Source organism: Rana temporaria, chromosome 2 (assembly GCF_905171775.1).
Source record: "Rana temporaria chromosome 2, aRanTem1.1, whole genome shotgun sequence".
Classification (NCBI taxonomy): domain Eukaryota; kingdom Metazoa; phylum Chordata; class Amphibia; order Anura; family Ranidae; genus Rana; species Rana temporaria.
In genome coordinates, this window is record NC_053490.1 from 395,869,150 (window position 1) to 395,884,748 (window position 15,599).

The 15,599-nt window shown below is 43.3% G+C and overlaps 1 protein-coding gene across 1 annotated transcript in view; it reads right to left on the minus strand.

The window, feature by feature from the left end:
* Positions 1–15,599, minus strand: part of LOC120927415 (amine oxidase [flavin-containing] A-like) — a 186,959-nt gene that overhangs the window by 21,509 nt on the left and 149,851 nt on the right. The window contains exons 12-13 of the mRNA XM_040338070.1: positions 8,905–9,002; positions 7,219–7,330 (exon numbers count right to left, since the gene is read on the minus strand). Of these exons, the coding sequence (XP_040194004.1) occupies positions 7,219–7,330; positions 8,905–9,002 (210 nt within the window). The remainder of the gene's footprint in view (positions 1–7,218; positions 7,331–8,904; positions 9,003–15,599) is intronic.

Sequence of the window (15,599 nt, forward strand, 5' to 3'; positions counted from 1 at the left end):
ATCGTATACTCTACATTGTGACTGCAAAGAATTTATTTGATTTTTTTCCGGTTTACATCCACTTTTTTAAGTTAAACACTTTCAGAAAACAAGAGGAGGAGAAGTCTTTTTCCAGTGCATGGTGATTGATTTCCTTGCATAGAGAAGGCACAATCTTGGGGTCGGAGTGAGACGGACTTGGGTAACCATGATTATTATTGCAAGAACATCTAGCTAGAACTGGGAAATGAAAGGACAAGTCAGGAAGATGTGAAAACAGTCCCTGTCTGGGTGACCGCATTTCCTACAGGCTGCTGACAGAGGTGGCCGTAGCTTGTGAAGCCTGTGGGGAACGAGGTACGCCCTGTGGAGAATTTTGTATTGAATTAACCTGTCTCGTATAGAACTGATCTACTTTTTAGTTTGTTAAATGGCATAGATGCTTGATTATTCAGCAAAAAGAGACGATGTACAATGTGCAATATCACAAAAACAAGAACAATATGCAGTAAAAAAAAAAAAAAAAAGGAAATCTTCTCAACTGTACCTATATATCAGGAATAGGCAATTAGCGGACCTCCAGTTGTTGCAGAACTACAAGTCCCATCATGCCTCTGCCTCTGGGTGTCGTGCTTATGGCTGTCAGAGTCTTGCTATGCCTTATGGGACTTGTAGTTCTGCAACAGCTGGAGGTCCACAAATTGCATATCCCTGCTATATATCATTGTATTGCTTTAGTGAATAAACCTGTACGAGGACTGTGCTCTTACACCTTTTAAAATAACAATCTAGACAATACTTAAAGCGGGAGTTCACCCATTTATTAATTTTTTTTTTTCTCCCCTTAGATTCCTGCTCGTTCGGTCTAGGGGAATCGGCTATTTGTATTAAAATATGAGCAGTACTTACCCGTTTTCGAGATGCATCTTCTTCCGTCGCTTCCGGGTATGGGTCTTCGGGAGCGGGCGTTCCTTCTTGATTGACAGTCTTCCGAGAGGCTTCCGACGGTCGCATCCATCGCGTCACTCGTAGCCGAAAGAAGCCGAACGTCGGTGCGGCTCTATACTGCGCCTGCGCACCGACGTTCGGCTTCTTTCGGAAAATCGTGACGCGATGGATGCGACCGTCAGAAGCCTCTCGGAAGACTGTCAATCAAGAAGGAACGCCCATTCCCGCAGCCCATACCCGGAAGCGACGGAGAGGATGCATCTCGTAAACGGGTAAGTACTGCACATATTTTAAAACAAATAGCCGATTCCCCTAGAGAAAACGTGCAGGAATCTAAGGGGAAAAAGTGCCCTCTAAGGGTGAACCCCCGCTTTAAATATTAACATGGCATACTGATTAGATACTCTGGTCAAACAAAATAGATAACAACACAGATAGATGAATACAGAAATATAGATGATGAATACAGGATATAGATTTGCAGAAAAAAAAAAAAAAAAGACAGAACTATCGATTGCATGGTGATGTTGATGGATGTGATAATATGCAAGTTGAAAAACATAAAAACATAAAAAAAGAAAAAAAAGAGATTGTGGGGAACGTGACCTTACAAGATAGAGATAAATGAGAAAATGAGGCACGAAGATAAAGAAAGACAGAGGATATGAGAAGGGAAGAAGTGAAGATAATGAAATATGTAGACAGGTGTGTAGGGGCTAAGCAAGCCTGTGACATTATAGAAACAATGTCGCGTACAGGAACAGAGAAGATGTGAGAGTTTGTGGAAAATGCCTATAACAGAAATGGAATGTAATTGAATTCAAGTACGGCTAGATCGTTTGTAAAATGTGTCAAAAAAAGTTCTCTAGGGGGCGCCAAAATGTCACATTAAATGCACCTGCAACGAATCCTTCACAGTATTTAGCTAGAAAAGCAATGTAATATATGTGCTAACAATTCCTAATTAAACCATCATTTCGATTTTACTGACATTTTTACTAATTTTATTGGATTTAACTGAAAGTCTGTTAGATTTCTTTAAATAGAATTAGAGTATATCTAAAGCCAAAACTTTTTTTCATTTTAGATAGAGAAGGGAACATCTAAAATCTGTTTTCTCTGCCACTGGGGAGATTTTCCTTAGCCAAACCTGTAGCCATAATAAGAAGTGGGAGGCAATCCCTCCAAAGACATCTATCACTGCATCAAGTACCCCCACTTGAAGATTTTCCCTCTATTCCTATCTTGGAGACAACTTTTTTATGGTTACAAGCACTCTCTGGGTGATTTTCAACAATGGGAACACAAACAGCAATAAAAATCTGACAGAGGCCCTAACCCCCTCAACACTATCCAAATACATTTTACTATCAATTTTCTGACATAATGAGGTTGATTTACTAATGGCAAACAGATTATGGGGGTTATTTACTAAAGACAAATACACTGTACTATACAAGTGCAAACTACAAGTGCAAAGTGCACTTGAAATTGCACTGAAAGTGCACTTGCTGTAAATCTGAGAGGTAGATATAAAATTAGGGGAAGCTCTGCTGATTTTATTATCCAATCATGTGCAAGCTAAAATGCTGTTTTTTATTTTCCTTGCATGTCCCCCTCAGATCTACAGTGCCTGCACTTCCTAGTGCACTGGAGAAGAGGAGGACAGCCCTTCCACTGCATGAGAGGAGGAGGACAGCCCCGTCACACAGCGATAAGTGCAGCCGGACCACCTGCGGGTGGTCAGTGACTCAGGTGTTCCTGAGGCTGGTCAGTGCTGTGGGTGGTCCGGTGGGTGCCGATGTGGTCAGTGCCAGGGGCAGGTGACACGGGTGGTCAGTGCCATGCCGCCCAGCGACAGGGGGGGGGTTGGTGCATGTTTTCCACCTCTCCGAAAGGAGAACTCACCAGCCGCCAGAAAGAATGGTACCGCAGCACACCAACATGCTATCGCACAAAGCAACATTGTAAATCTGGCTTATTCTTTTATTATCCATCCTAGCAAGACTGTTGACAGCTTATGCTATTGTAATCAATATTAAGCAGGAAGCTCAGCTTGTGTAAATAAGGCAATAAGCCTTAAAGCGGGGGTTCACCCAAAAAAAAAAATTCTAACATTACATTGAGCTGAGTTCTGAGAATGACATTATGCTGTTTTTTTTCCTTGCCGTACATACCGTTTTATCTATATTTTCACCGCGGCCTCCGGGTATGTAATCTGCGGGACTGGGCGGTCCTATTCACATGTTAATTGATTGGCATTCTTCCCACCGGCGCATACAGCGCGTCACGAGTTGCCGAAAGAAGCCAGACTGCGAGTCGGCTCTATACGGTGCATGCGCAACGACGTTTGGCTTCTTTCGGCAACTCGTGACGCGCTGTATGCGCCAGTGGGAAGCATGTCAAACAATTAGCATGTGAATAGGAACGCCCAGTCCCGCAGATTACATACCCGGAAGCCGCGGTGAAAATATAGATAAAACGGTATGTACGGCAAGGAAATAAACAAAAACAGCATAATGTCATTCTCACAACTCGGCTCAATGTAATGTTAGATTATTTTTTTTTTGGGTGAACCCCAGCTTTAACTTCCATTAATAGAAATATTTCCACCTGGCTGATCACATCATCATATATATATTTAAATATTTAAAGTCGTATTAAATCTAAAAGCAAAGATTTATTATATCGCAGCTTACCAATTCCTAAATGTGATGGCGGCATTCGTTTTCTTTTTTAGGCTTTCTTTCTTTTATTTCCCCTTGATGATCTGGCCAGTAAGTCTGTTGTTGCTTTTCAAAAGAACAAGCTGTCTTGCAGATGTAGCAGTTAGAGGGTTGAGACAAACCATTTGCCACCGACAGGGGTGCTTACAATGATCAAAAGGGTTAGCTGGAGTTTGGCTTTAGTTTGTTAGTGTATCTAAATCTGCTAGTAAATCTAACACTCCCCTCCCCACAGACTGACAATACTGCTGTCCATAGCTGCCTCTGTTACTCCTTCATCCAGAATGTAGGCTCGGAGTTGTGTTACTGGCCAGATCACCAGGTGAAAACAGAAAGTAAAAAAGCCAAAAAAGAAAATTAATGCAGCCACTACATCTAGTTAATACCATGGTAAAGCTTGACACCAGCTACACAACTATACACCATTTCTGAGCTAGACGGCAGGGCCAGGTTGATGGCCTAAGGCCTCGTACACACGACTGAGTTTCTCGGCAAAAACCAGCAAGAAACTTGCTGGGATTTTTTTTTTGCCGAGGATCCCGTCGAGCCAAAAAGAGAGCATGTCTTCTTTTTCCTCGACGGGAATGGAGAAACTTGCCTTGTCGAGTTCCTCGACAGCCTAACAAGGAACTCGACGAGGAAAACGATGTGTTTCGCCCGTCGAGTTCCTCGGTCGTGTGTACAAGGCTTAATTCTTCTCTACTGTAGATAAAGTGTAACTGTATGCACAACTCCCCCCCCCCATTTTGAATGGAATAAGGGAGGGTTGTAACTAAGGATGTACCAAAATGTCAGCATTTTGCCGATAGATAAAAAAAGGTGAAGGTAATGTTCCCATAGGGCTTGCTTCTGCTCCTGTGTGATCCTTCACAAAGATTTATTGTTTGAAATCTGTTCATGGACATATATATTTTGACCAACCGAACAAACGGGGTTGGGGGTCGGGTGGTTTGTTTGCCGCCCCCCCCCCCAAAAAAAAAATTAGAGCATCAGCCACCGATGATCAGGGTAGTGCATTTTTAATAAAGATGCACTACCATGTTATCAGTAAAACATACTACTGAACGTTATCTCTTTCTAAATAGCATGCAATCAATCAATCAATGTTGTAGTTAATTCTTTGGCACATTATATACAAGATGCAGACATAACTTGCAATGCGTGGCAAGAACAGCTGCACTGTTATAAATTGGTATGAAATTGTTATAAATTAAATCACTTTCTCCTTTTTTATTTTTTTTATTTATAGTTGCCTGGGGTTTAGTTTAAAATTGATTTTTAGTTCTTTTTTATTATTATTATTATTGCACAGCAAGTTTTTTTATTTTAGTTTTATATTTAATTTTATTTTCTGTCCAATGTTTGTGTTTTACTTTCAATAAAAGTTATTTTATGTTACTGGATTGTATTTTTCAAATTCATTTTCATTTAAATTAGAGTTGCGCCAATACCGATACTAGTATCGGTGTGGATACCGAGCATTTGCACGAGTACTTGTAGTCAGGGATGATAGGTGCAGCGGTGGGGGGAGTTACAACCAACGATCTCCCTGTGTAGATTTCAATAAAGCAGCGGACAGCCGCTTCTCCTCCACCCCCCCTTGTGGCTTTCAGATGCTTTATTGAAATCTATACAGAAAGATCGGTGCTTGCAACTCTCCCCACCACCGCACCTATCATCCTCAACTGTCCCGTGTCCTCTTCCATGCTCCTCTGGTCCCCCTCTCTGTGCTCCTCTGGTCCCCCTCTCTGTGCTCCTCCTCCAGTCCCCTTCTGTGTCTTCTGTGCATCCCCATTCCCCCTCCGTGTCCTACGTGCTCTTCCGGTCCCCATCTGTCCTCCTCTGGTCCCCCCCTGTCCTGGATCTGTCAGGATGGAGAGCAGAGAAAGGAGCTGGTAAATCTGTCATTTACCAGCTCCTTCCTTTTCTGAATGGACAGAGTCCGTGATCAATGACTCTGTCCATTCCTAACTGAGCATTGTAAACTGTGCCTCTGTCTCCTGTCCATTCATCCTCAAAAAAAAAAAAAAATATTGTAAACAAGTCGACGCATTATCAGTGCCACATATTAGTGCCACTGTCACGTGACATAAAAAAAAGTATGCCTAATTAGTGTTGGCGCGAAAAAAGGTATTGGTACTTGTACTCGGTCTAAAAAAGGTGGTATAGGTGCAACCCTAATTTAAATTCATGATTTTAATGAAAAAGTCAAATACAATACAATATATATATATATTATAAAATCTGTCTGTTTTGGTTTTGGCCAACCTTAGGCCCCTTTCACACTGCAACCTGAAAGTGGAGCGTTTTTTCCCGCAATTTTTTGCCACGATTTTGACGCGACTTGTGCAATGCCTGTGTAATGTTGAGGTCTAGGGACCACAAGTCGCCTTAAAGTCGGACCAAAGTAGTTCGGGAACTACTTTGAAGTCGCACAGATATGAATGGTACTCATTGAAAATCATGGAGTACAACTTGTCATGCAACTTTGCAGTTCCAAGTCCCAGGAAAAGTCGCACAAGTGTGAAAGGGGCCTTAATGGGACATGCTGCATCCAAAGACATGCGGCGCAAAGCAGGTCAAAACAGCCTCTGGATTGCCATGTTTACTGCTCAGTTGAGTCCAAAAAAATTGCTGACCTGCATTTGATGTGCATTCCAGGCACATGACAAATGCAGGAAAACAAGGCTGTCAACAAGAGCTCCAATATATTTAAATGAATATATAGCGGCATTAATTGGTGTGCAGTTTCTAATTGCATGGAGTTCAGATTTAACTATGCCTAATGTCCCTTTAATTTGGTTGTGTGGTTATATTGTTACACCTTAAAAATCATTTTTAGTTGAATGTGAAATGTGTTTGTTACCAGGCGAAGAAATATAAAAAAATTAATACAGTTATCAGGACGTTTTTTTGGGGGGCTACATTCAAGCCAAATGCTTCATGGAGCTTGGAATGTAGTCACTGAAATGCTTGCACCCAAGAGAGAACTGCAGACTGAATGTGCCGACACAACAGTGACATACAATAGACAGACGGAATTTCTTCTCCCTCAGGACAGTCCACTTTCTACTTAGAATGACAGCGGCTACCAAAGGAAAGCTCAGCTAACAGCAGAAAGCTTCTTTGTAACCCCCCTCTTCCCTTCTCTACACCTCCCTTTGCTCTCCTGTGTTACCAAGAATGCGAGTGAGCACTGAACTATGGGACAGGTAGTCCCTAAGTGCCATGCACAGGCGGAACTGAACTGAAGTCAAAATCAAAATTAAGCTTTTCAACTGGTTTGATGTTAGATTGGGCCTCGGTCATATGGGGCGTACTACAGCGTATGGCCTTTTGTGGCCCTGTTTAGCACAGGGATGCACAGGCAGTCGCATTGATGTCAATAGAGACGCAGCAGCTGCACCCACAGTGCAATTCGATAATTGGCAATCTACTACTGTACATTTTCTTGGGAAGAGTTTAGTTCTACTTTAAGAAAACAGAACGGAAAAATACAGCCACATGGATGTTAGATTCCTAATGCTATGCACATTCAGAGTTATGAGGGAGAAATGTTTTATACCTCTCTTGCTGCTCTCTCGCCAGCCTGCACCGCACCTTCCATATATCCACTCCATTGTGTGGCAGTTTCAGTGCCAGCAAAGTAAATCTTCCCAACAGGCTGTCGAATGACACTTCAGAGATAGGACAAAATGTAATCAATAATTTTTACGTAGTTATGCAACATTAACACATTCTACAGTGCCTGGCTATGAAATGTGACAGATATGTAGATCACAAGACTGGCTCATTGAAATTACACATTCTTTCAGCATCTTACATTTTTACATAGGTGTATTTGAAAACTGTGCATTTTATCCTTCTATCAACTTACTTAAAGGGTAACTTCACTTTAAATGGAAAAAGAAAATAGCAAATAAAAAAAAAAGAATTTAGCAAGTACAATTGTGACACAAGTCATATTGTAACTGAATGTTATTAAAAATTACCTGCAGAGCTGTAAATGCAATATGGCATCCTGGAGGCATTCTGTACGAAGATGGTGTACAGAACACCCCCAGAAATTGTATTTTCTGATTGGATCACTGACTTTCCCAGAAGTCAGTACTAAGTCAGATTTTGGGCAACCCCTGCAAAAATATGACATTTTTGGTGAGATACACCCAAAGGGAAATCGCATCTAAAGGGGCGCAGACCCTGCCATTTTCCTCATTAGAACCCTGCATGTGCAGTAGCTGATTGATAAATATAAAGTCACCGACAAACAGCTATTTCTTCAGAATAACAAAAGGTAATGTTTTTTTTCTCATCAAAAGTGGAGTAAGACCTCGTACACACGATAGGTTAAACAGAGGACAACGGTCTGATGGACCGTTTTCATCGGTCAAAACCGATCGTGTGTGGGCCCCATAGGTTTTTTAACCATCGGTTAGAAAAAAGCCAACTTGCTTAAAATTTAAAAAATCCATGCATGCTCAGAATCAAGTCGACGCATGCTTGGAAGCATTGAACTTAGTTTTTTCCAGCACGTCGTTGTGTTTTACGTCACAGCGTTTTTTAACCTATGGTGTGTAGGCGCGATGGACCATCAGTCAGCTTCATTGGTTAACCGATGACAACGGTCCTTCAGACCATTCTCATCGGATGGACTGATCGTGTGTACGAGGCTTTACTTGGTTCACATATGAGCCGCATGCGGCTTACAGCAGGGGTCCAGTGCGTGCTGGTTCACAGTTTCAGGTCCAATTTCAGCCCAAATTTTAGCACTCCTGCCATGGACACTTTATCCTCTCGCTTTCTCCTGACCCTGGGCGCAGCAGGCTCCCAAAGGGGCGCCCGGGTTGGAGGAAGCGATTGTTGGACGAACAATAACAAATGGCAGGGAAGCTTGTATAAATACTTTTCTAAGGTAGCAAATTGGTCCATACTATAATTTGTGATGCGGAATGTTACTGCTTAATATGCTGAGGATCGGTCCGCCCAATGTTGGGGGGCCGGTTCATGTTTTCTTTTTCCTGTCAAAATTTTAATAAAACTCTTATTGAACCTAACATGGGAGTCTATAGAAGGGGTACCCAGCTTTGAAAATCGGTGCTCCCCAGCCGTAGGTCCTCCGGACAACAAACTTTGCACACTTATAGAGGAAGAGTAGGGCTACATGTGTGCCAAGCAAAAAAATGTGCTGAAAAACTTGGCTTATACTCAAGTATGTACGGTAGTTTATATATTTGCTGTCACTTTACTGTACCTTCCATACTGAGTCATTACACCTGGAGGGAAAAAGGCTGTGTAACATCCACCGGAGTACTGTTCTTCACACCAGTTCTTCTCTTCATAATGCACAGGCTGTTGGTAATAGAAATCATCAAATAAATACATAGACAACACTATGCCACTACAACTTTTTTTAAATATATATAAAGTCATGATCTTCCTAAGCAAACAAAGGCAGTTCTCTTTTACTAGGTAGCTTACCATAATAACACAATGGGCCTGATTTACCAAGCCTTTACTCCATGACTCATGGAGTAAAAGCAGGAGTAGCAGCCGTTTGGCCATTTACTAAAGAAATACGCTGCTAGTGCAGTGTATTTCCCTAGTTACTAATGTGCTCCGTGCGCCCAGGAGAGGGTGCATTGTGCACCAGTACAGACCTGGCGCACGGCACATTAAACTGTAAATTGCGGGGTTTTGGGCGGGAGTTTATTAGGGGGGGAGGTGGGGGGATGCAGGGGAAGTGAAGTGACATGTGTTTTGAAGTGTTTGGCGGGCCGAATTGAAAGGGAAAGTGTTTTTTGAAAACAGATCCCCGTACGCTTGCACAGTGCGCCTGAACCTCGGGAGGTTCATTTGCATACTGGGCATACGCAAGTCCCGCCCACATATATAAACATCGTTCAAACCCCACATGTGAGGTATTGACGCGTGCCTTAGAGCGAGAGCAATACTTTTACCACTAGACCTTCTTTGTAACTATAAACTGGTAACCTGGAAAAAAAAATAAAAGGTCGCCTATGGGGATATTCACGGAATTCATTTTGGCCCCATTGCAGGAGTGTTTCCAATAGTAAAGCGTGACATGTAAGGTATCTATTTACTCAGTGTAACATCATCTTTCACATTATCCCCAAAAATTGGGATCACTTTTGTGTTTTGTTAATTTTTAACCACTTGAGCCCGGACCATATTTCTGGTCAATGACCGGGCAAGTTTTTGTGATTCGGCACGGCGTCGCTTTAACTGACAATTGCGCAGTCGTGCGACGTGGCTCCCAAACAAAATTGGCAACCTTTTTTTCCCACAAATAGATTATTAAATGTGCGTGTTTACTTCTGTCTTTAACACCTCCCCTTCAGGCTGGAAAGCATCAGATCAGGGGAAACAAAAAAAAAAAAAAGCTCTCATTCCATTGCAGCTTGGTTCCTACATGTGTGATGAACTGAGCATGCTCAAACACTTAGAAAAAAAATATCCTTTCTTTTTAAAAGGTGAAAAACACTCCTTGGATGCTCATAGAGCGTGGTTTGGGTTAATTGCAGGTGTGCCCAATTACAAGCTCACCAAAACTAGAGACTGCAATTTGTTCATGTGATTTCAATTGCTTCATTACTAGCACTGTTATAAAAAGCTTGGATCGATCAGTCCTCAGCTGCCCTCAGAAGGGGCAGGCTGGCAGAAATGCTGTTGCTAAACACAAATGTGGTTTGTTGCATGGGTTTTGTTTTATTTTGCCAATGGTTTTGGTTTATTTTTAAATGATGTTCACTTTGATGTATTTGTCTATGTGGCCTTATTTTATGAAAAATGTGTGAAGCTATGGTTATTTAGAATTTTGAAATGTATTTTTGTTTGTGTTTGTTTGTTTGTCTTTTTTCGCTTTCCTTGTTTTGTTGACCAATAAAAATTACTTTAAAATTGTTAAGTTTGTCTTTTGTTACTTTTTCATGCTACATATGTTGACAGCTGCAGCTGAAATCGGTTTGGGCCTAACAAATTATGTGTGTCTAAGCTTCTTTCCTGGTGTGTAATCATGAAATGTTTGCCATGTTTATTCCCCATGACTTTAAAGACAAAAACTGGTAAGTATTTTATTTTTTCTGCAGTGGTCCTCAGCCCTCAAGTACCCCCGACAGGACATGTTTTGTGGATTTCTCTTATCAAGAATTGCTGTCCAGACTGTATTTTAAAGCACATGTGCAAGATGAAGGAAAACCTGCAAACATGGCCTGTGGGGGGGGGGGTTTGCTATTGGTGGACAGGCTTGACGTGCTGATTTACAGCACTGTGCTTAAATCTAGCGCAAGGCAATCCTATTCAAATTGTGGGTGTTTGAGGGAAGCCAAGTGAGTGTTAGAACCCCTGCTTTGTGTTTTTTTATTTTTGTGTTGAGCTTTGTGTCCCTTTTCTTAAAATCGGCTTCACTTCCTGTCACACAGCTGAACAGGAAGTGAGGTTAAAACCCTACCAGTGTCATTTCTTGGGGACACAGGTCAATCTAACTAGTGTCCCCATTAAGCAAATTGCACTCCAGCACTGCTGTGTACACCCCAAATCATGGGTCTTCAAACTACGGCCCTCCAGTTGTTCAGGAACTACAATTCCCATCATGCCTAGTCATGTCTGTGAATGTCAGTGCATTACAAGGCCTCATGGGATGTGTAGTTCTAAAACAGCTGGAGGGCCGTAGTTTGAGGATCCCTGCCCCAAATGATTATTTAGTTTGGGGTTTAGTAAAGGCAAAGCCACTCTGCAGTACAAGCATAGTTGCTGAAAATCAGAGAGGAAGCACTGATGGTTTTAACATCCAATCCTGTAGAAGCAAAGTTGTTTTGTTTTCTTTCTTCCTTGCTTTGCACTTGTAGTGCAAAGTGGATTTGCCTTTAGTAAATGGACCCCAAAGTCCAAGATCCCTAATAATTTGGGGTGTACACAGCAAAATGCTAGAGTGCAATTTACATAATGGGAAACTATTTAGATTGATCTCTGTGTCCCCAAGAAAAGATATTAGTAAGGTTTTACCCTCACTTCCTGTTTGGCTATGTGACAGGAAGTGAATGAATTAGAAAGGGTGAAGACACCTCACAAATGTTGTCACTATCAGGGGTGCAGACATCCCCAAAAAAATTAGCAGATAATACTTATTTGCAAATTAATAATTTTTTAGTTAACATTGGGTGGGGTGCTCTAACACACACATTCCTACATATTAGCAACGCTGTATCCTGGCCTATTGGCATGGTTATATTTTCTTAGGGCTCTCAATAAAACTCTATGAAATTTGTGCTTAAACTAGAACCAGGGGCGGACTGACAACTCATGGGGCCCCTGGGCAATAGAAGATTATGGGGCCCCTCTGGCTTACAGATGACCACCACGCCAGGAGGTAGTGCAGAGGCGGGCAGCTAAAATCTTGGGATATTCACATTAAAAGCATGTCATTTTCGGACATATCAGGGACAGATCTAAAAAAAACACAGATTTTTACATACTGTCCCTGGTTTTACTGAGCCTGGCAACCCGGATGGGGCCCCCTAGTGGCATGGGGCCCTCGGGCAGTGCCCGAGTGACTCAATGGTCAGTCCGCCCCTGACAAGAACTATAATCAACAAGTTTTATTTTCTTTAATTTTGGATAGAGTGAGGGAGGGTTATAGGCCCTGTCAGTTTATTTTGTATTATCTGTGTCCAATTGGGGAGATTTGCCTTCACTTCCTGCCCCATAGCCAAACAGGAAGTGAGAGAAAAACTATGCAAATTAACCACTTCCCGCCCAGCCTATGGCCGATTTACGTCCGGGAAGTGGTTACACAATCCTGACAGGACGTCCTGCAGGATTTCATACCGCACGCGCCTGTGGGGGCACGCAGCGCGGCGATCGGTGATGCGGGGTGTCAGTCTGACACCCTGCATCTCCGATCTCGGTAAAGAGTCTCTCACGGAGACGGAGACTCTTTACCACGTGATCAGCCGTGTCCAATCACGGCTGATCACGATGTAAACAGGAAGAGCCATCGATGGCTCTTCCTCACTCGCGTCTGACAGACGCGAGTATAGGAGAGCCGATCGGCGGCTCTCCTGACAGGGGGCGTTCGCGCTGATTGTTTATCAGCGCAGCCCCCCCTCGGATCACCACACTGGACCACCAGGGATGCCCACCCTGGACCACCAGGGTGTGCAAAAACAAAAAAAATATACAACAAAAAAACAAAAAGCATTAAAAAATAAGAAAAAAGATGCCAATCAGTGCCCACAAATGGGCACTGACTGGGAAAATCAGTGCCACCCCACAGTGTCCATCAGTGCCACCCCACAGTGCCCATCCATGCACAGTGCCCACCTATCAGTGCCCACCTGTGCCACCCATAAGTATCCATCAGTGCCACCCATAAGTGCCGCCCATAAGTATCCATCAGTGCCACCCATAAGTGCCGCCCATCTGTGCCGCCCATGAGTGCCCATCAGTGCCGCCTATGAGTGCCCATCAGTGCCGCATAGCAGCGCCGCCAATCAATGCCACCTCATCTGTGCCCGTCAGTACTACCTCATCGATGTCCATCAGTGCCATCTCATCGGTGCCCATCAGTGCCGCCATATCAGTGCCCGTAATTGAAAGAGAAAAACTTATTTACAAAAAAATTAACCTAAAAAAATAAAAACGTTTTTTTGTTTCAAAATTTGCAGTCTTTTTTTAGTTGTTGCGCAAAAAAAAAAAACGCAGAGGTGATCAAATAACAACAAAAGAAAGCTCTATTTGTGGGGAAAAAAGGACGCCAATTTTGTTTGGGTACAGTGTTGTATGACCGCGCAATTGCCATTCAAAGTGCGACAGTGTTGAAAGCTGAAAATTGGCTTGGGCGGGAAGGTGCGTAAGTGCCTGGTATGGAAGTGGTTAAGGGAATCCAGTGCCCCCCCAGAACTAGTGTGTGGGTCCCCTGAAAATTACTGGGCGGGGTTATACAAAAACAGGGTGTGACCTTGACAGGAAGGGGTGGGTCATTTTTCTATTAGGAGGTGCAGATATGTAGTCAGGCCTAGGGCAGAACCAAACCTAAATATACTACTGCATATTAGGGCTTATTTAGACCGGAACCGATTTACAGCGTGTTTTTATATTGTGGGAGGAAACCCACGCAGGCACAGGGAGAACATGCAAACTCCATGCAGATGCTGTCACGGGCGGGATTCGAACCAACGACTCTTTTGCTGCTAGGTCAAAGTGCTATACACTACACCACTGTGGTGAACGAACATGACTGCAGCTGAAAGCATGAGATCTTTTATTTTTTTTTTCAATACCATGCTTTCCAGCCTTATTGACCCCGCCTCTCTCCATAAAGAGGACCTGTCACACACTAGTCCTATTACAAGGGATGTTTACATTCCTTGTAATAGGAAGAAAACTGATCATTTTTTTTTTATTTTTTTATTTCAGTGTAAAAAATTATAAAACTAAATAAAAATAAATAAGAAAACCCCAAAAATTTTTTTTAAAGCGCCCCGTCCCGACGAGCTCGCGCACAGAAGCAAACGCATACGCGAGTAGCGCCCGCATATGAAAACGGTATTCAAACCACACAAGTGAGGTATCGCCGCGATCGTTAGAGTGAGAGCAATAATTCTAGCCCTAGACCTACTCTGCAACTCAAAAAATGCAACCTGTAGAATTTTTTAAACGTCGCCTATCGAAATTTTTTAAGGGTAAAAGTTTGACGCCATGCCACGAGCGGGCGCAATTTTTAAGCGTGACATGTTGGGTATCATTTTACTCGGCGTAACATTATCTTTCACAATATATAAAAAAATTGGGCAAAATGTATTGTTGTCTTATTTTTTAATTCAAAAAAGTGATTTTTATCAAAAAAAAGTGCGCTTGTAAGACCGCTGCGCAAATACGGTGTGACAAAAAGTATTGCAATGACTGTCATTTTATTCCCTAGGATGTCTGCTAAAAAAAATATATAATGTTTGGGGGTTCTGATTAATTTTCTAGCAAAAAAATTGTGATTTTCACATGAAGGAGAGAAGTGCCAGAATTAACCCGGTGGGCAAGTGGTTAAAGTACTCATGGCTATAAAGAATAGAGTCATTGCTCATTAAAAAAAAAAAAAAAAAAAAAAAAAAGGGGGTCCCTCCAAATTAAATTACCAGGCCCTTCAGGTCTGGAATGGATATTAAGGGGAACCCCGCCGTAAAAAACCCCCCAAAAAATGGCGTGGGGTCCCCCCAAATATCCATACCAGACCCTTCAGGTCTGGTGTGGATTTTAAGGGGAACTCCACCCCAAATTGAAAAAAAAATGGTGTGGAGTCCCCCTAAAAATCCACACCAGACCCTTATCCGAGCACGTTGACCTGGCCGGCCGCAGAAAAGAGGGGGGGACAGAGTGCGGCCCCCCCCCCTCTCCTGAACCGCACCAGGCCACATGCCCTCAACATGGGGAGGATGTCCCCATGTTGATGGGGACAAGGGGTCTTCGGTCTTCTTCTCGGTCCGCCAGCCTTCTCGTCCCCGGACCCAGCGTTTGAATTTGATTTGGCCGCCGCGTTCCCGCTCCTGGGACCCGCCCCCCTCTGACGCCACAAGTAAACTCCTTAGAAGGTCATGTGCGTCAGAGGGGGGCGGGGTCACAGAGCGTCACACAGCGGGGGAATTCAATTTCAATCGCGCCGCCCGGAGAAGAAGTTCCCGCCGTGTCACACTCATGTGACCCGCCCCCCTCTGACGCACATGACCTTCTAAGGAGTTTACTTGTGGCGTCAGAGGGGGGCGGGTACCAGGAGCGGGAACGCGGCGGCCAAATCAAATTCAAACGCTGGGTCCGGGGACGAGAAGGCTGGCGGACCGAGAAGAAGACCGGAGAAGACACAAGATGCGAGGAGGCTGGCGGAAGGACGGAGAAGAAGACAGGACAAGACAACGGGCAAGATGCGTGACCAGAAGGCTG